This window comes from Musca domestica, unplaced genomic scaffold (genome assembly GCF_030504385.1).
Source record: "Musca domestica strain aabys unplaced genomic scaffold, Musca_domestica.polishedcontigs.V.1.1 104, whole genome shotgun sequence".
NCBI lineage: Eukaryota > Metazoa > Arthropoda > Insecta > Diptera > Muscidae > Musca > Musca domestica.
The window spans coordinates 1603858-1624530 of NW_026712121.1; the positions used below are offsets into that span (position 1 = coordinate 1603858).

General features: G+C 36.1%; 3 protein-coding genes across 3 annotated transcripts; 2 read left to right on the forward strand and 1 right to left on the reverse strand.

The window, feature by feature from the left end:
• Positions 1-4751: 4751 nt before the first annotated feature.
• yp3 (vitellogenin-1-like) lies at positions 4752-6256 on the forward strand (the record flags this gene model as incomplete). The annotated part of the gene is given in 2 exon segments (NM_001309036.1): positions 4752-5014; positions 5076-6256. Coding segments are annotated over 2 exon segments (1206 nt in total).
• A 3833-nt stretch (positions 6257-10089) lies between these two features.
• On the reverse strand, positions 10090-11641 carry LOC101889984 (vitellogenin-1). Its single transcript, XM_005184155.4, has 3 exons — positions 11354-11641; positions 10988-11292; positions 10090-10906 (listed from the first exon to the last, which is right to left on the reverse strand). The coding sequence occupies exons 1-3, from the start codon at positions 11562-11564 to the stop codon at positions 10211-10213; spliced, it is 1212 nt and encodes a 403-aa protein (XP_005184212.2). The 5' UTR covers positions 11565-11641; the 3' UTR covers positions 10090-10210.
• A 5945-nt stretch (positions 11642-17586) lies between these two features.
• LOC101889640 (vitellogenin-3-like) lies at positions 17587-19023 on the forward strand. The gene is made up of 2 exons (XM_005184153.4): positions 17587-17809; positions 17874-19023. The coding sequence occupies exons 1-2, from the start codon at positions 17602-17604 to the stop codon at positions 18881-18883; spliced, it is 1218 nt and encodes a 405-aa protein (XP_005184210.2). The 5' UTR covers positions 17587-17601; the 3' UTR covers positions 18884-19023.
• The last annotated feature ends 1650 nt before the right edge of the window (positions 19024-20673 follow it).

Sequence of the window (20673 nt, forward strand, 5' to 3'; positions counted from 1 at the left end):
AATAATCCTAATATATTTCTTCTAAGCGTATTCTAAATAATTGAAAATGATTGGTCTAAAATTATGATTGGTCAACCATTTTCTTTTTCTAATACTCATTTAAAAATAATATTTAGTAATCCTAAATAGATTTGAAAAGAAAACCAATTGTTCTAAAAATATACTGAAAACTTCACGATTATTTAGCTTAAAAGATATTTTAACTATAATCTTAAACAATATGTTTACAAGTCCTTTCAAATATACTTTTAATTTTTGTAAAAATTACAAAATTTTTGCTTTGATAGTCCCTTTGAAACATTCTGAAAAAAAAATCGATTACTATTCGAAAATAATATCAATTAGTTCTACAAAAAAATTTTAAAAGTTCTATGTTTTCAAAAATTTTTTTAAATATTTTCTTAAAAATAAAATATTATTGCTTTAATAGCCGCTCTAAAAATCTACAAATAGTAAATAGTCCACCTTAAAGTTTTCTTATAAAAATACACGAAAATTTCTTTGATAGGCCTTGTAAATGATCTCTTATCAAGTCCATTGCTTTTAAAGTTCTTTTAAAAATACAATTGTTGCTTTGAGTATCCTTCCAAAAATATTCTGAAAAATCCTCGATTTCTGCTTTGATAGTCCATTATATATCAAGAAACTATTTAGGAAATGAAAAATAAGTCCTAATTTTTTTAATAAAATTTACACCCGGACTTTTTTCGAATTAACGCCTGAAAGTAACATAAAATTTCGTTTTTGGCGGAAGGTGTCAAATGAAAAAATATTCTAGACAACATTTTACTATAAATCTCAGAATAAACTTTATATATAGATACAATAATTTTTATAAAAATTTCAGGCAAAATGTATGCACTAAAAGTGAAAATTATGTCTTGGCGTTTTTTTACTGTTAATTTATGACGTATCCAATTCTAGAACAAATTTCATTGTGAGTCCTGGAACAAAAGAAGTTTTTGTACTAAATATGTACCATTAAAAAAATATCATAAATTTTGGTTAAAAAAAATTTTATTTTCGACAAATTCAGCATTATTTTCGAATTTGCTGTCACTGTCTAATATGCAGTTACCATGGCCCATGGTAGAATTACAAGGTAACCCTTTCACGCCAGCTGGTATCAATTTGATATGTCAAAAAAATTGTTGTAATTTGAATTCGCCATAGAGAAACATTACCAAAATTCACACTTCAAACCAAGGTAGATCTAACAGGTAACCGCATCGGCGAATTGCTACAACAAAGCAACTTTTGTGGTCCCCTCAAATGTCAAAATTGGCATCTAAGGCGAAAAACATAGATTCGCCATGACATTTAAAGGTTGCGGCAAATTTGTTTCAACCAATCAGAAACGAGGTGTTTGTTTACATTTTATTTTGTGTGCCTTTCGTCGTAAACGAACTTCGCAATAAAAGTTTTTATTGTAAAACAAATAAGAGTAAAATAAGTATTAATTGTAGTATTGCGATATTTTTTAAACCAAGAAACTTATAATGACTATATTTTACTGGTTTAAACCGAAAGTTTTCCGGAACTGCAAATGACAAGAGTCGAATTCTTGCACCACTTCCCGTGATGTGCTTTGGGAATCTTAGATGTTGAGGCTAACTTAATTCTTAAAGCTGCACTCCATTCTATACTCCTTCCTTCATTTTCTTTTAATTATTTTTACTGGTTTCACTCTTAACTTGCTCTTAAATTATTTGAAATATTATAAAAATAGTTTTAGGGAAGACAACATAAACAAATTTGTTGTTGCATTCATTTAGGGCGAATTCTTCATTACAACAATTTGTTTTGACATTTAATGGTGCCGTCAGCTGGGCTGATGCGATTACCTAGTACATCTACCTTGCTTCAAACAGTAACAATAAATAAACTTAGAATACTCTCAGCCATGGTAGAATTACAAGGTAACCCTTTCAGGCCAGCTGGTATCAATTTGATATGTCAAAAAATTGTTGTAATTTGAATTCGCCTTCGTTTACACATAAGAAAATTGTTGCATGATTTCAAACTTTAACAATGCTATTGATAGAAAATCGAGATTTTACGTTTTTATAGAGTATGAGGGAAAAAGTGTATATTCAACTAATGGTAGGCATAGGTAATATGGAGATCTAAAATTCGTGGATATTTTTGAATAAGTGAAACAGGGAATCAATTTCATATAGGAGATAAACCGATACATGAAATTTCATCATCTTATTTGTACGGATTTTCAACTATGTTATACACTATAGGGCTTCAACAGTGAAAGGTGAATGATTCCTAAGCATATTGGATTGGTTTGGGGAACAAAACATTGGCAATTTTTGGGGTGTGATTAATTATTGAGATAATTTTTTATTCAAATTGTTCGAATGTATTAAAGTTATCTATACATAAAAAACTTCCTGTCTGCAATACATTTCATAGCTGAGCAAATAATATGCGTGGACTTACAGTAGACTCAGCCCCCTGTATCTTCTGCAATCTTTGATCCAAATCTTAAGTAAGCCTGAGGAGTAAATATACCCTAAAGTACCTTTTAGGTAGCATGTCACTACAGCGAGAAAGCTGACGATGCAGCAAAAGAAAAAAGGGTACACCCCAGAACCACCACAAAACCTAATTTTAAAGCATCAAAACTAATTTTCCGGATATTTTCTTGTAAAGAACATTATCGCTGTTGAATATGAAATCAACGTTGCCAATGTTACCAAGACTGCATGCTGTGTAAGGATGATGAAGAGATAACAACGATTGGACATCTATTATCGCAAATGTCCTTCGTTGGCGCGCTGGAGACGACGATCACTCCATTTCCAGTCTCTGTGATTTTCAAAAATGTTGTATTGAACGTGCTATAATCAAACCAAGATGCAGCGGCTTCAGCATTACTTTCAATCGATGTTGGAAGTTTTGAATATTTGCTTTTATAATAGAAAAAACAACAATTTTGAAAATTTTTGATTCAATATTTTGATTGGAAAAACAATTTGCCCCAAATTTTGTACTTCAAAACAATTCGCCCTGACTACAACTTTGACATATCAAGTTTCCAAAAAAAGTTGCTTTGTTGTAATTTTCGCCTATGTTGCTACCTGGTATTTCTACCATGGACAAATCTGTATAAACAGGTAAATTTGTGAATTTGGAAATAAGAATTTGCCAAATATGCAGAAAGAAGGAGGTTCCAGGAAGGGGTAAATTTTTTCGGTTCCAAAGGATGAAGTGTCGAGGGCAGAATGGAGGAATGTTTGCCGGTTAGAATTTAAAGTCTTCTGTATGTTCTGAACACTTCTGAACAAATATCCGGATACCAATCTGTTGAACTGTTGTGCCTGGAGTATTTAGGAAAGCAAGGTTGGCATTAAAAATACCAAAGTGTCGATCACCTCAAGCAAGCGCTTCGCCGGGAATGAACCAAAATACCGCAGAACAACATTCGGGCAAAAAAAACTTAGATCGAGTTCGAAGATGAGCAGTATTGGTCCAATCCTACTGGTACTTACCTCAAAAAAAGGTCAACAATTTCAAAGAAAATAATTTTCCTAATACAACAAAAGCAAATCATCCAATTTTGTTCAAACTGTGCAACCCAATAACCATATCACTGCTAGGACGATACCAGTCTACTCTCTCAAGTACCTCCCCCGCAAAGGGTCAAAATGTTGAATAATTTTATTCCTCATAAAATGCATAATAACCATCTAATTTAATCTAAATTTCACACATTCCCATACTTTTACAAATACACATTCTGATAAATGATGTTTCCCTTTTGGTTTTTTTCTTTGTTGACAATTAAGAAATTTGCCGTGATTATTAGATGTCAAGGCGAAACAAGTTTTTTTCGCCTAGAAAAAAAAACAACATATTGACATTAAAACGAACAGACAGAGCTGCATTTTTTACCAATTCTCTTCCTGGCCGACCTTATATAGGCCATGGCAGTTACATTTGTAGAAAATTCCAAGAGAAATTGATAGTACTTGGTTTGGAGATCAAGATCCCATTAAAAGAGTTTCGGATTCTTAGGCCAAACTTTTTAAAGACTTTATGTTGCCGTGAACATAAAAAAAGCAACCCCAATATTTTGAAATATTTTAATATAAAAATATGTAAGATAGTCCTTATTTAAAAATTTAATAAAGTCTATGATTATAATTTTGATATATTTCTTTACATTTTCTTTTATATATCTAAAAATGTTTTAATACTCTTTAAAAAAAAAATAAGAATTCATCTTCTCACATTTTTTGAAAAATTATTTCCAAAACATCCATCTGTTGAACTAAAAATTAACCCCATAAATTATTCCCGATTATATATTGTTTCAAAATAATTTAAACAAATGCGATTGTAAATTGAATTACAAAAATTTTCCCATCAAAGGTGACTGGATGCAAAGTGTGTTGAGTGATCTTCTTCCACTTCCCGTCGATTTGTTTGTTAATGCAATTTTTATAATTAAATATGTCTGTGTGTTGATTACAATGATAATGAATGCATTTTTTCGTTCCAACTGTTTATTTCTATGCAAAAGGGAAAGCCAATAATATTTCCAAACAACAACAAAAATCATCAAACCTTTGCAAATTTCCAAAATTGTTTAGATCAGCAAAAAATAAAAAAACTGAATTTTATTTACTCAGCAATGGCTTTACATATTCTGATGATTCTATTGATTTCGAATCAGTTTTTTGGATTATAAAAACCTCTTACCTTGAAGGTGAAAGGCACATTTCAACATTTGGAATCAACAGTTGAAGTTGTCCGGCAAATATTAGCGGAACTTGGAAACAACAAATCGAAAACAAAATGAATCCTTTAGTAATTTTGGGCTTTGTGGCCATGGTGGCTGTAGGATCGTTGGCATCGCCAACAAACCAGAACAGCATGAAGCCATCGCAATGGTTGAAACCCAGTGAGCTGGAGAGTACACCATCCCTGGATGAGTTGACCTTCGAGGAATTGGAGAAAATGCCATTGGAAAAAGGAGCCAAATTGATGCGCAAAATATGTAAGTCCTTTAAAAACCAATCTAAACAGTTCGAGAACTAAGTTTCAATGTTTTTCCCCAGATCACTTGGCCCAAATCGAAAACTCTGTCTCGCCCAATTTCGTGCCCAGCCCCAGCAATGTGCCCGTCTACATTTTCAACGGCAAGGGTGAAAAGGAGACTTGCAACTTGAACAACTACGTCGACATTGCCAAGAACAAGCCCAAATTTGGCGAACAAGAAGTCACCGTTTTCATTACTGGCCTGCCCCAGTCCTTGGATGATGTCAAGAAGGCCAACACCCGATTGATCCAAGCCTACATTCAACGCTACAGCCAAAAACCCACTCCACCCAGGGATGATGACAAATCGAAATGGGAAAATGAACAACCCGTTGGCGGCCATTTGGTTGTCATCGATTTGGGTCACACCATCACCGACATGGAACGTTATGCCAGTTTGGATGTCAAGGAGACCGGTAAAATGATTGGCAAGACCTTTGCCGAGCTGATGGATGAGTGCGATGTCGATGTTGAGGATATGCATGTTGTTGCCCAGGGCATTGCTGCCAATGTTGCCGGTTCGGCTGGCAAGGCCTTCAAGGACATTACCACCCACAAATTGGATCGCATCACCGCTTTGGACCCTGCCCGTCAAGTTGCCAAGAATCCCAAGGTGTTGTCCGGTTTAGCTCGTGGCTCCGCCAACTTTGTTGATGCCATTCACACTTCCGCTTTGGGTATGGGCACCACCCGTCGTGTTGGTGATGTTGATTTCTTCCCTCATGGCCCCTGTGAAGGTGTTCCCGGTACCCGCAACGTAATTGAAGCCCAGGCTCGTGCCACCCGTTTCTATGCCGAATCTGTACGTCCCGGTAACAGCCGTAATTTCCCAGCCCTTGAAGCCAGCTCCCTGAAGCAGTACCGCAACAAGGATAGCTATGGCAAACGTGCCTACATGGGTATTGCCACACGTCGTGACACCACCGGTGACTACATTTTGGAAGTCAATGAGCAGACTCCCTTTGGCAAGCGCTCAGCTACCCAGCAAAGATCTGTCCAATTTTTCAACAGTGAAAACTATTGAGGAATGATAGATGGTTTTACTTCCCTATTTACCCCCGGCATCTAATTTTGAACTGTGAACTGTTTATAGTTTATGATGGAACTTTTTTATATTTGGACCACACATCCCCACATTTTTTAGATTTTAGTTGAAACATAAAGAAAAAATAAAAAAGAATATTTGATATTAAAAAAATAAGTTTTAAAATTGTTTTTTTCTGAATTGGGTTAAAGTGAGCACTGGATAAATACAGCAGGGCCCCAATGATCGTTCTAAAACTGAAAATAAAATGAAAACTTTTATAAAGGAGAAAAACGGTATAAAGAAAATATTTTTGATTTCACATTTTCATAGAACAAGAATACAGACCCAGAAACGTGGTCCAGAATCGCTTCTCCTGGTCAAATTTCTAAAACTTAAAAAAAATCTTAAGCCTTCCTTCAATTTTGATATCTTAAATATAGATTCAGTGATTGTTGAGGAAAAAAATTAAATCAGGAAAATCCTATTTATGGGTGCTATTCCGAAACAAGGACCTGCTTTCAAACTTCCTGCAAAGAAGTGATCTACGCCTAAATAATCCACGTTCTATTGGAAGATATGACCCGAATAGAGGACGGAAATATTTCCTCTTCCATATTTTTACTAAATTTTCGTATTGAAATTCCTTGAAATCCTAGCATTTTAGGCATTTATTGTCTTCGGCAGTATGACAGATAACAAAAAGAGGAACCCACAAGCGAGTCACCAAAGGGGTATTTTTCGTAATTTTTTCAGAAAACTCCCTTTGAACTGGATCAGACATCGAAGGTCTAAATATTTCCTGAATGTCTGGAGTGTATGCAAAATACTCCTGCAAAATATCTTTTAGAGGGGTAAGGTAAAAAGTTATATATTTATGTTTTATATCCTGAGTAATATGGCTACAGATGGTGTGAAAATTGACAATATTGGATCACTCCATCAAGTACCTCCCTCACAAAGGATCAACATTTAGAATAATTATAATTCTTGTAAAATCTGAAATAAGAGTCCGATTGCTTTCAAATTTCACACATTCCAATATTTTTATTAACACAAGATCTGATGTAAAGGTAGGATATATCGGTCCACTCCTTCTGGTACCTCCTCCCACAACGGGTCAAAATCTTGAATAATTATATGTCTCATAAAATGTGAAACAGATTCTCTTCAAATTGATAGATTTCGGCCTACCCCTTCCCGTACCGCTCTCACCAAGGTTTACTGTTTGCAATACTTATACATCTCAGAATGTGCGAAACACCATATTACTCCTAAAAAATTGTTTATAGATGTCTGATTTTCTTCAAATTTTGCACATCCGCATATTTTTATCAGTATTAGATGATGTGGAAAGCCTTGGTCCAATATATCTGATACCTCACTCATATCTTAACATTTTGCAACGTTGAACTATATACATTAGAGTTAGTTCAGATGAGAAGTGGATAATATAGACCCGCTCCTTCTGTATTTCCTCCATAAAGGTCGGTATCATAATGTAAGTCAAACCATATTTAAATAAACTGACATAGGCTGAGAGTATACATCTTGACTACCAACAGAGACCTCAATATCGATTTTCGGGATTCCAGTTCTATATTTTCTACAATAGCAAATTTAGTACCATTTAGTACCTTTCCTACAATTATAGTACACATTTTCAAACCACTAACAAATGTCAAACACACATACCCTCAGTAATATACAAATCAAAATTCAGAATTTTATCTCTATGCCTTCATCCAATATGAAATATAGTACCATTCAGTATTTTTCGTACAATTATGGTACATATTTACGAAACCACCTCCATATGTCCAGACTGCACATAAATAGCGATCATAATATCAAATTTCAGATTTCAAGCGCTATCAGTTCACCCAATACCAAATTGTACCAAATATAGTACTATTTAGTACTTGTCGTGCACTTATTGTACGCACTTCCAAATCCACATCTTTATCACAGAAATACCGCCAACAGTGACTCCAATATAAAATTTCAAAAAGTTTAGAAGTATTTGAAACTTTTCGTAATCTTATAGTTCGAATTTCCCGTAAACTCTATCGTACATCTATCCTGCACTCCATCAGTGACTCCCTTTCCGAATTGCAGAATTCTAGCTCATTCCGTTTGTTCAATACCATTTTTAGTACTTTTCGTACGATTTTAGTATGCATCTAGCCTTATTACACGTCCATACAGCAATATTGGCCCTCTTGCAAAGCTTCAAGATTCTAGTTTTCAAAGGGACAGTTTTTTATACCCTCCACCATAGTATGGAGGGTATATTAAGTTTGTCATTCTGTTTGTAACACCTCGAAATATACATTTTGTCGATTTAGCGATGTCCGTCTGTGGAAATCACTCTAGCTTCCGAACGATTGATAAAATTGTACTCAAATGTATATATATGCAGGAATTTTGGTATTGAAAATGGGCCATGTAGGTCCACGTTTTGGTATAGCCTCCATATAACGGTACCTCCCGATATTCTGTATTTTGATGATTTTAGCGATAATATTCAATATTCATTCAGAATTCTTTCAAATTTGGTATTTGATGTTCGTAATGGGTGCTATAGCCTATGACAGGAGATTGTCTGTGCAGGACCACGTCTTCGTATAGCCTCCATATAACTGTACCTCCCTATATTCGGTATTTGTATGATTTTAGCGTCATTATTCACCTCAATTATTTCAAATTACGTATTTAGAGTTCGTAATGGGAACTACAGTCTGTGACAGAAAATTGTATATGCAGGTCCAGATTCTCGTATAGGCCCCATATATCAGTACCTCCCTATATCTGGTATTTTGACGGGATTACGTACAATACTTATCGAAATTGTTTGAGATGTCGTATTTGAAGTTCGTACTGCATGCTACAGCCTATGACACAAAATTTTCTATGCTGGTCCAGTTCTTCGTACAGCTCCGATATAACGGTACCTCCCTATATACGATATTTTGATGATTTTAGCAACATTATTCAACATTTATTTCAAGTTTCGAATTTGAATATGATAATGGCTAATGACAAACAATGCCTATGTATGCGAATGTTATCTTTTTCTAAAATTTCCAAATTAGTTCCAAATGGTGGAGGGTATTCAAAGTTCGGCCCGGCCGAACTTACACATTTTTACTTGTTTTCTCTATCCTATCATCCAATACGAAATATAGTACCATTCAGTATTTTTCGTACAGTTATAGTACACATTTCCGAAATAACCTCCATATGTCCATTTTGGAAGTATTTACACCTATCCTGCACTCCATCAGTGACTCTCATCCCGAATTGCAGAATTCTAGCTCATTCAAGATTCTAGTTTTCAGAGGGTTTCCTTAAATAGAACAGTTTTTTATACCCTCCACCAACTTTGTCATTCCGTTTGTAACTCCTCGAAATACTCATTTCAGACCCAACAAAGTATATATATTTTTGATCAGCGTAAAATTCTATGTCGATTTAGCGATATCCGTCTATCTGTCTGTTTGTTGTAATCACGATATCTTTCGAACGAATCGAGATAGAAGGCTAACATTTCGCAGACATGTTTATTTTGCCAGTAGCAGGTTAAGTTCGTAAATGGGTCATGTAGGTCCACGTTTTCATATAGCCCCATACAGCGGTACCTCCCGATATTCCGTATTTTGATGATTTTTGCGACATTTGGTATTTGAAGTTCGTAATGGATACTACAGCCTATGACAAAAAATTGTCGGTGCAGGTCCACTTCTTTGTATAATCCCCATATAACTGTACATCCCTATATTCGGTATTTTGATGATTTTAGCGACTTTATTTACCGGAAATATTTCAAATTTCGGGTGAAAAATCTGGGGTCCCGGGTCCTTACCCCAAGAAAAGAAAAGTTTCACGGGATCAAGTTAAAAATACCTACCTCTGGAAAAAAACTAAACTAGAGTTAAGCCGAGATATTTATTTTTACTGCTGCTCAGGCGGGCGATCAATTAAATCTGATAAACAATTAAAAACTGTAATTCGTTTTCAATGCCAACAATTTATTTATATATAAAAATACAAAACATAATTTCGAAATGTCCTATTTTTTCAACATTATCTCTTTGGATACGTCCGTTTTTGTTTCACCTTCCATCCAATTTAGTTTTTATTCGAAGACCAGTTGGAGGAATGTCTATGAGTGCTGTGGCACTCCTTATTATGTTTAGCAGGAGCTCTTTGGCCGAAGGGACGTTGTTCATTGACTTGCAGGATGAAATCACCCTTGGCCTTCTTGTCGACGGCGAGACCCATGTGAACGCGTTTGCCACAGCCATAGTTCTTATAACTCTCCACCGAACGATCTTCAACGGCGGGGAAGTTGTGTTCATGTCCTGGACGTACGGATTCGGCATAAAGATGGACAGCACGCATGGTGGCCTCAATAACATTTGTGGTACCGGGAACACCACGGCATGGACCGTTGGGGAAGAAATCAACATCACCAACACGGCGGGTGGTGCCCATGCTCCAGGCCGAAGTGTGGATGGCATCAACAAATTCAGCATCACCACGAGCCAGTCCGGTTAAACATTGAGAGTCCTCGGCATAGATTTTAGAGGGATCCAAGGCAGTGATACGGCTGAATTGTTCTCCGGTATTACGTTCAAATGCCTCGCCTGCGGCACCGGCCACATGGGCGGCAACGCTATGGGCCACAATGTGAACAACGTTGCTTGGGACTTGGCATTTTTCAATCAAATCGGCAATGCATTCGGCAATCTTTTCACCAGTCTCTTCGACATCTAACATGGCAAAGCGTTTGGAGTTGGACAATTGGTCACCCAAGTCAATGATCTGGAAGATAAGAAGAAGAAGAAGATAGAAAGAAAGAAAGAGGTGATTGGATTTTAGATGATTGGATGTTTGCCTACTTACCACCAAATTGCCGGTATTGGGATTTTGTTCCTCAGTCTTGGAGGCACGATGACGATAACGTTCAACATAAGCCTCAACCAGTTCCTTGTTGGCCTTGTGCACAGTCTCCGTTTGAGCGGGAATACCGGTAATGTAAATGGTAATCTCTTGTTTGCCAAAGTGGGACCATTTCTTGGCAGTTGAGGCCATTTTGTCCAATGTTGTGGTCTCCTGCTCACCATTGCTCTTGAAAAGTGTCACCTGAATGCTGCTGGGATTTGGGGTGTACGAGGGCTTCATGTCATAGTTGATGTGGGAAACATGGTCTAGAATATATGTAGATTTAAAAAAAAGGAAACGCCAATGGCATCCAAGTGGAATACTTACAAATTGTACGCAATGCCTCGGCACCTTCTTCCAACGACATATTCTCCAAACTTTCAACGGATAAGTCATCAACAGAGGGACATTCTGCCAATTTTTTGGCCGAGAACCACTGGCTTGGTTTTAGTTTTTGCGATTGGTGTTGGTGATTTTGATTGGCCTGGGCAGTGACTGCCAAAAGGCCCACCAAACACAATAGCTTGAAAGTATTCATTATTGTTTCTCGACTAGGTCCTTGTCCTCCTTGAGTTTGGAATATAGTGACGATCAGTGCTGTTACTGAACTGTGATTTCCTCAAGTCCACCAAAACATTTTATACCCAGTTCTACACAATTCTTTGGGGATTTTGCTGATCCTCAACAAATTTTTTTTTTTGATTGCCATTTGTAATGACGTCGAATTTGATTTCGATTATCGCTAAGAAAATAATTGTCGGCAAACCATCTTGAGCAAAAGTTTATTAACCCTTTGCATATTTTGATTTTGTAATCGATTTAGAACACACTTTTAGTTCTCAGGTCAATTGTAGATTTTGTTGAATATATTTTGCCATGTAATCATTACAAGGTGTTGAGGAAAATAGGTCATTGAGCCATTATCGCCAAATACGATTTGGCGCATGCAAAGTGGTGATATAGAATTGTAAGTGCATCAATTTGTCATACAATGTTGCTAGCCGGGAAAAATCGCAAAAGTGGTGAATTTAGGTTCCAAGGGATTGGAAACAAAAATGTGCCTTGAAAAACTCCAGATTTTACTTCATAGTATTCTCATACCAATCCAGAATCATGGAACAAAAAAAATTGTCAAAGTAACTATCAAACATTGTATTAGGTATCCAAATAGGTTTCTTCTCCTCGTTGTCTGCTTTGAGGGAATTGAGGGCATTCCTCATAATAAAATTAAATTTTTGCTCCAGTGAACATATGGTCATGTCCATAAAATTCCGTATCTATCCGTAACTTGCCTTTGATGACCAACCAAATTGCATAGAAGAAATCCGTTTTAATCGCTCCTTTCCTTTTTAAGCTGTTTAATAACAATTTTGTAGCATTTGATGTATGGATGGATGATGGTCAATTCAATGATTTATTATTCCCACACAGCAGCGTGAGAATATTGAATTTTTTTTTTTTCGATGGAAATTTTTTCATAATAACAAGAAAATTTGTTCAAATAATTATAGGAAAGATCGAGCAGGTTATGAAAGTAAATCTTAAGATAGAAACGCATGTATCGACGTTTTAAAAGTTTTCCTCGCAAAGTAACATAAATAAAGGGCTTGAAGTACACCCTACTCTACATTTTTGGATATTTTTGAATTAAGATTTAATGGAGTCCTTGTATTTTAGGTATATAGTGTCATCATCAATATTTTTGATAATAATACGAGGATTACTTTGGTTAAAAATTGTTACCCTCAAGCGGGTATTCAATGGTCCTGTTTGGTTCTTTTCCAAATTATGGCTTAAAATGCCTTTAAGCGTTACCAAAGCAAATCGAAAAATACAACAAAATTATTTGTCATAAAAATCTACTATTGATCCCAGAATATGTCAAAAGTCTAAATCTTACCAAAGTCAACAAAAATATATTTTATAAACTACCTTCAAACGGGATATAGGTACCAGGATATAGGTACTAATAAAACTTACCTAAACGCCAGCAATTCATAAATATAAATAATTCTCCTCCAAAACATTATTTTAGAAGGATGTCGTTTCGATTTTGCAAAAAAAAAAAAGATAATTTTTTTTTTTGAAAGAAATATCAATAGAAGAAATATTCTAGACTAGCAAGTGCCCGAAACATCGTCAGCGAAAAGTCCACTTTAAAATTTAAGATTCTTTCCCACACTTTGTGTCAGTCCTTTTTATACCCTACAACACTATGTTTGGGGGTGTTATAAGTTTGATTGGGACAAAAATTATTTAATACCTCGAAATATTGGTTTCCCACATAGGAAAGTATATATGGATCTTCCTATATCGCCGAGCTGAGTCGATCTAGATATGTATGTCCGTCCGTCTGTCCATGTTAATTTGTAATCACTTTACAGGTCGCAATTATGGCCCGATCTTCACGAAATTTAGAATGGAGGTGGGGTAGGGCCAGAATAGAACCCTATTGCTTTTGGAGATGATCGCATAATATTTAGAGGTTGAAATGGACCAAAATTAAAAATTTTATGATTTTGCAGCTACTCGGATGTTAGCATAGCATAGGGCTAGAGCTTAGGGCTGGGCAGAAGGCTTCCAATTTTGATGGTCATCGGGTAATGTATAGTGGGTGAAATAGACCATAACATTTGTGTTAAATAAAAGTCAAATTTTCTATTAAACCGCGAATATTTTTAATCCCGGCGAAATCACGAATAGACGAACAGGTCAAATCTGACAGTTACGTAGATGCCGATAGTAAATATATCGAATGTACTATATACGAAATATATACAATGTATGTATACAAAGGAAGGGGATGTTAGCTAGAATGCTTACATCTCAAGAATGGCTAGACCGATTTCGAAAATTTTTGTCAATTCAGAATGCCCTCTTAACATAAAAGTATAAAATATAAAAAAATCGCATAAAAAGATGCCTATAATGATTTTATTATAGACTTTGTAGTATTTTGTGACATATTTTTATTTTTTCATATTTTTTATCGCATGCGATTTTTTCAATTTGACTTATAATATTGAATTGTACATTTTGTAATATTTTTTTCATTTTACAACACAGGTTGGGGTTATTATATACAGATTGCAATTATCCTCACGAAAAAGGGTAGGGTTAGGTTCAGAAGGGCTAGGCCTATTGTTTTCCAAGATGTCCGCGATTTATTTAGGGGTTGAAAAGGACCAACAACTAAAAATGTGTCTGATTTTTCAGCCTTTATAAAGTTAACAAATTGAATCCAAAGGAAATCTCGCATGAAGTTATTTTGTGAGTAAAAATACCAACATTAATTACAGGCGATATCCGAAATACACAAAAGGTGAACTTCTGGCTTTTTTAGGCTGATTTCGTTGATAAATAAAGCCAAATATCGTAGACAAGCAAATCATATAGATGAGTTTAAATTTGGTGATACAGAGGGGCCTCTTGCTTTTGGCGTTAATCGCAAAATATTTAGGGGTTCAAATGAACCAAAAACAGAAAAAAATTCCTGCTCACACAATTGAAGAGAGTTAGCATTTTGGATAACCATTGTGAAATGGACCACAACAACTAACAGCACGATGGAGTGCGTAAATATTGGACAAATGTCCCTGGTCAAAACGCTAAGGGTAATATCTGGGCAGTGCTCCATGACATAATTTCAAAAGCGAAATATTCCAAAATGGATTCGGACATAAGGGGGCTTCTACCATATTGTAGTGTTGTAGGGTATCACATGGTCGGCCCCGCACGACTATAGCCTTTGCTAACTTGTTAGTACTCAAAATGACAATTTGTTCATTTTGACACATTTTTTCAATAAAACCTTTATACATCGTACTAATTTTTCAAACTCTCCTGGTTTTATATATTATTCAAGTTTTTCCTCTTTCAGAAATAATAATAGGAAAATATTATTTACCTTTTACACCAAAAAGTTTTCAAAATCGTTCATTTTGAAGTTTATTAAAAAGAAATTGGACAATGGATCCAAATTCAATTTTTCTTGACATTTTTGGGGTTATAGCATGCTTTTTCATTGAGTTTTTTAAAGATGAAAGATAGTATACTTTAAAATGGCCATAACTCCTTAAATATTGACATTTCGGGGTTTTTAGCATGCTTTTTCATTGAGGTTTTTAAGGATGAAAGATAGTATACTTTAAAATGGTCATAACTCCTTAAATATTGACATTTTGGGTTTTTAGCATGCTTTTTTATTGAGTTTGTTTTAGAACAGTCAGAGGTCCCTAAATATTGACATTTTTGGGGTTATAGCATGCTTTTTCATTGAGTTCTTTAAAGATGAAAGATAGTATACTTTAAAATGGCCATAACTCCTTAAATATTGACATTTCGGGGTTTTTAGCATTATTTTTCATTGAGTTTACTTTAGAACAGTCAGAGGTCCCTAAATATTGACATTTTTGGGGTTATAGCATGCTTTTTCATTGAGTTTTTTAAAGATGAAAGATAGTATACTTTAAAATGGCCATAACTCCTTTAATATTGACATTTCGGGGTTTTTAGCATGCTTTTTCATTGAGTTTGTTTTAGAACAGTCAGAGGTCCCTAAATATTGACATTTTAAACGACTCCATATGTAAACACTAGAAACTAACAGTGATCCCAATATCAAATTTCACCCAGTACCAAATTTAGTACGCATGCCCAAAACAATCTACATCTCTCCATCCTAGACACCAACATTGATTCAAATTTAGATACATCTAGCAATTTTCGTATAACTGTAGTACTCATTTACAGTTTCATCTCTATTTCCAAATTTCAGATTTCAACCAGTATCCGATCACGCAATATCAAATTTAATTTTTATAATAAATGTCAAGATTTTAGCTGTATCCGTTCATAAAAAAAAAATATGAATTAGTCAGTCAGTCATTATACCCTCAATCATCATTTCATTATCATTTGATACGGCCAAAACGGGCCTCATCGAAATAACGGGCTTAGGCCCTACGTCCCTCTGGACCAAATCCGTTTCAGGACATTTGGAGTCGATCTAGCGATACCCGTCCGTCCGTCCGTCTGACTGCTGGCTGGTGCTCACGATAACTCTCGAAGGGAGTATCCGATTTGATCCAAATTTGGTACATCGTAATATCCATCAAGTACCTCCCCCACAAAGGATCAAATTTTTGAATAAATAAAGCTTTTATAAAAGCTTTTAAAAAACACCCAAATTCTGGTGTGAAGATGGAATGTATCAGTTCACTCCTTCTTGTACCTACCCCACAGAGGGTAAAAATTTTGGATATTCATGATGCTCATAAAACACGAAATCCACATTCGATTCCATTCAGACTTGGTACATCTCAATATTTCCATTAACACAAGATCTGTTATAAAGATGGAAGAGATCGGACCATTCCTTTTGGTACCTTCCCCACAAAGGATCAAAGTTTTGAATAACCAAAACGATCATAAAATCCGAAAAGAGCACCCGATTCTCTTTAAATTACACACACATCACAATATTTTTATTAATCCAATGTCTGGTGTGAAGATGGAATGTATCGGTTCACTCCTTCTGATACCTCCCTCACAAAGGTTCAAAATTTTGAATACCCGTGAAGCTCATAGAACGCGAAATTAACAGCCGATTCCATTCAGACTCAGTACATCTCAATATTTCCATCAACACAAGATATGGTACAGATCGGACTGTTTCTTATGGATAAATCTGTCATAATTGCGAAACAAGTCGGCGATTCTATACATCTTGCTATATCTAAATATTTACCTTTAGCCAGAAATCTGATATGAATATGTAATTAATCGGAATTTATAATTTCGTATAAAATTGAATATAAATGTTCGATTTTCTTTTAATTTTGCACGTATCAATATTTTTATCCGCACTTTTGTCTTTAAAAGGTCTACCATTTTTGGTCAAAAGTCCTTGAAAAATTATTTTTGAAAACTCCAAAATTATTCGGTCCCTCAGGTTTATAAATAGAATGTTGGCAAGATTCCAATTTGGTTTGAAATGGGTAAAAAAAGTTTGCCTTGGGCGAACTTTTAATATTGCTTTATATTTTTTTAATCTTCTTTGAAGACGCCTTCTGGTTTGAATTTGGATAGGAATATGTTTTAATTCTTTTTAAGAATTCAATTTGGAATACGAAGACTGGAACATTTTATTTCCCTTAGATCGTCCATTGAACATCTATTAGTCGTTTTTCTCTTTTTCTTTCTCTGTGCGACTTTTCTTTATTTTGGTCATCGAGAAAGTTCAAATTCGTAAAAACATTTGTTAATTCTAAAACTTTCCTGTTGTTTAATATTAACACATTCTATAAATCAATAAAAATAGCTATTGACGTTGCAGCAGCAAAAATTGATAAACCGCAATAATCGCGTATTCCACCTTTTTGTGTTAATTCAGCATCAGCAAAACTATTTTTTTTTTGCTGACAATCCAATTCAGTTACAATTCAATTTTTGAATTTCGTATTGCGCGTTTTGTGTATAAAAACCCTTCGCCGCGATGGGATAGAGCACAGTTAACGTTTCGAACGGGCAAACGTTAAGGGTAGTTGACGAACTATTATCATCGATATACTGACATGAATCCATTGGGAGTTGTGTGTGTTGTGGCCTGTTTAATGGCCGGTGCTTTGGCCACACCATCATCGTCGCGCCAAAACAGTTTGAAACCAGCACAATGGTTGAAACCCAGCGAATTGGAATCGACACCATCTCTGGATGAATTGAGTCTGGAGCAGTTGGAGAATATGCCCTTGGAGAAGGGAGCCAAACTGATGCGCAAATTGTGTAAGTAGCAAGGGATAGGAAAATAAAAAAGCACGACATTTCAACTATTTGTTTTAAATTCCAGACCACTTGTCCCAAATCAACCATGGTGTCCAACCCGCCTTTGTGCCCAGCCCCAGCAACATCCCGGTCTACATTTTTGGCAGCCATGGCGAAAAGGAAACCAGCAATTTGAAGGACTATGTTCAAACTGCCAAGGATATGCCCCGTTTTGGCCAACAAGAAGTGACAGTGTTCGTTACTGGTCTCCCGGAAAGTTTGGAAAAGGCCAAGAAGACCAACACCAAATTCATCCAGGCCTATGTGCAACGCAACAGCCAGAAACCCCAATCCCCTGAAGGCGAAAACAATTCCAATTGGGAAAGCAACAAACCAATTGGTGGCCATTTGGTTGTCATCGATTTGGGTCACACCATCACCAATGTTCAACGTTATGCTGCCCTGGATGTTGATGAGACCGGTAAAATGTTGGCCAAATCCTTGGTTGAATTGACCAATGAATGTGTACCCTTGGAAAACATCCATGTCATTGGACAAGGTGTTGCTGCCAACGCTTGCGGTGTTGCCGGTAAGGTATTCAAGGCTTTGACCACCCATAAATTGGATCGCATCACTGCCTTGGACCCTGCCAGCCAAATGGCCAAGGATCCCAAGGTTTTGACTGGCTTGGCTCGTGGTGATGCCAAATTCGTTGATGCCATCCACACCTCGGCCTTGGCTTTGGGTACAACCAGACGTGTCGGTGATGTTGATTTCTTCCCCAATGGTCCATCGACTGGCTGTCCTGGTGCCCACAATGTCTTCGATGCTCAATTGCAGGCTACCCGTTACTACACCGAAACTGTCTTCCCCGGTAACGAACGTAACTTCCCCGCTGTCAAGGCCAATTGCTTCAAGGAGTACAAGAACAAGCAGGGATATGGCAAACGTGCTTACATGGGTATCAACACTGCTCGCGATGTCTCCGGTGATTATATGTTGGAAGTCAACGACCAAAGTCCCTATGGCCAGAGAACACCAGCCAACCAACAAAAATCTCCACATGGCGCCCACAACAGAAACTATGATTACTAGAATGTTTTGATGATGATCGTGGATTAAGCCTTTTGGCGTGTATGTATTAAGGCCGAAGACTTTATCCTCTCTGGAATGAAAATCATTACAAATATTTGAAAAAATTACCGAATTTTTTAGTTAGATACAAAAAAAGAAAATAATCTGAACAATTTTTTATAAAACAATAAACGAGCATATTTTCTCAAAGATGAGAAAAAGAAAAATAAATAATTGTGGATTTTATATTTTATACCCTCAGCCATATGGCTAGAGAGGGTATATATCATTCGATACAGCCAAAACGTGCCCCGTCGAAGTAATGATTTTGGACCCTAGGTCTCTTTGGATCAAATCTGTTTTAGGACATTTGGTGTCGATCAAGCGATATCCATCCGTCCGCCTGTCTGGCTGGTGCGCACGATAACTCCGAACTGAAGGGAGTATCCGATGTGATCCAAACACGGTACATCTTAATTTATTGTCAAACTTAGATCTAGTTCGGAGATGGGCAGGCAATATCGGTTCACTTCATTTCCAACGAAAATTATTTACTGCACAGAAATATTTTGCAGTAAATCATAATACTATTTTGCTCCAACTCTGCAAATCTAAGTATTTGTATCAATGCTAGATAAGGTGCGAAAATGCACACTCTCCATCAAGTACCTCCCCACAAAGGGTCAACATTTTGAATAATTATAACTTTTATAAAATGTGATTTAAGTGTCTGATTGTCTTCAAATTACACACATCACAATATTTTATTAACCCAAGATCTGGTGTTAAGATGGAATATATGGGTTCTCTATTTCTGGTACCTCCCCAACAAAGGGTCAACATTTTAAATAGCCGCGAAAATCGCGAAATTAACATTCGATTCCATTCAGACTTGGTAGATCTTAATATTTCTATCAACAGAAGATCTGTTTCAAAGATGGTAGAGATCGGATAATTCCTTCTGGCACATCCCCTACATAGGGTTCAAGATTTCGAAAAACAAAACACGGAAAGAAATTGAAATAAACATCCAACTCTGTTGTGTCTGTCTGTTGTGAAGATGGTATATATCTGCAAACCCCTTCTGGTACCTCACCTAAAAAGGGTTACAATTTTCAGTACTTTTATCTGTCATAACTTGTGAAGCAAAGGTACTTCAAAGCTGTATTTGATATATTTCCCCGCATATCGTTGTTACTGAGTGCATATTACGACTGTGGAGAAAAATTTAACAAATCGGATGAACAATATATATGATAGCTATAGCTATGCGGGGTGAGATCAAAAAACTGCAACCAACTTGAGACTGCTGTCATTTCTAAACCACTCGTACGACAGTTGTTAAAATTATTCCAGTGACAGCTCATTATATTCTTTACAAGCGTACAAAATCATTTTGGTGAGAATTTCCAGAAAAAAAGTTATTCGTGATGGAATTCAAGCGTGATAGTTGATTTCTTTATATTTGGCTGTAAAACTACAAGCGGCTATCGTTAGAGCACTCCAGCATTTAAATGTGAATAAATCTATTGTGTCTCGTACCATGTTCGTTACCGTGGTACTGGTAGCGTAGCCCGACGTCAAAGAAGTGGACGGAAGAAAACAGCAACATCAGCACAAATGGTTCGAAAAATAAAGAAGCGAGTTGATCGAAATCTGCGTCTCAGTGGACGAAAAATGACTCGTGAGCTGAACATATCGCAATATCCCATTCGGCAAATATTGAAAAACGAGCTCGGGGTAAAGCCATTGAAATTCCAAAAAGTGCAAGAACTTACACCGCAACAGAAAGAAAATAGACTCAAAAGAGC

Excerpts from the sequence above, each read along its gene's own strand:
- LOC101889984 (XM_005184155.4), bottom strand. The coding sequence starts at position 11,564 with ATGAATACTTTCAAGCTATTGTGTTTGGTGGGCCTTTTGGCAGTCACT. Across the intron at positions 11,293-11,353 it reads CGAGGCATTGCGTACAATTT|ACCATGTTTCCCACATCAAC; the intron begins GTAAGTATTCCA and ends CATATATTCTAG. Across the intron at positions 10,907-10,987 it reads CCAATACCGGCAATTTGGTG|ATCATTGACTTGGGTGACCA; the intron begins GTAAGTAGGCAA and ends CTTATCTTCCAG.
- LOC101889640 (XM_005184153.4), top strand. The coding sequence starts at position 17,602 with ATGAATCCATTGGGAGTTGTGTGTGTTGTGGCCTGTTTAATGGCCGGT. Across the intron at positions 17,810-17,873 it reads CAAACTGATGCGCAAATTGT|ACCACTTGTCCCAAATCAAC; the intron begins GTAAGTAGCAAG and ends TTTAAATTCCAG.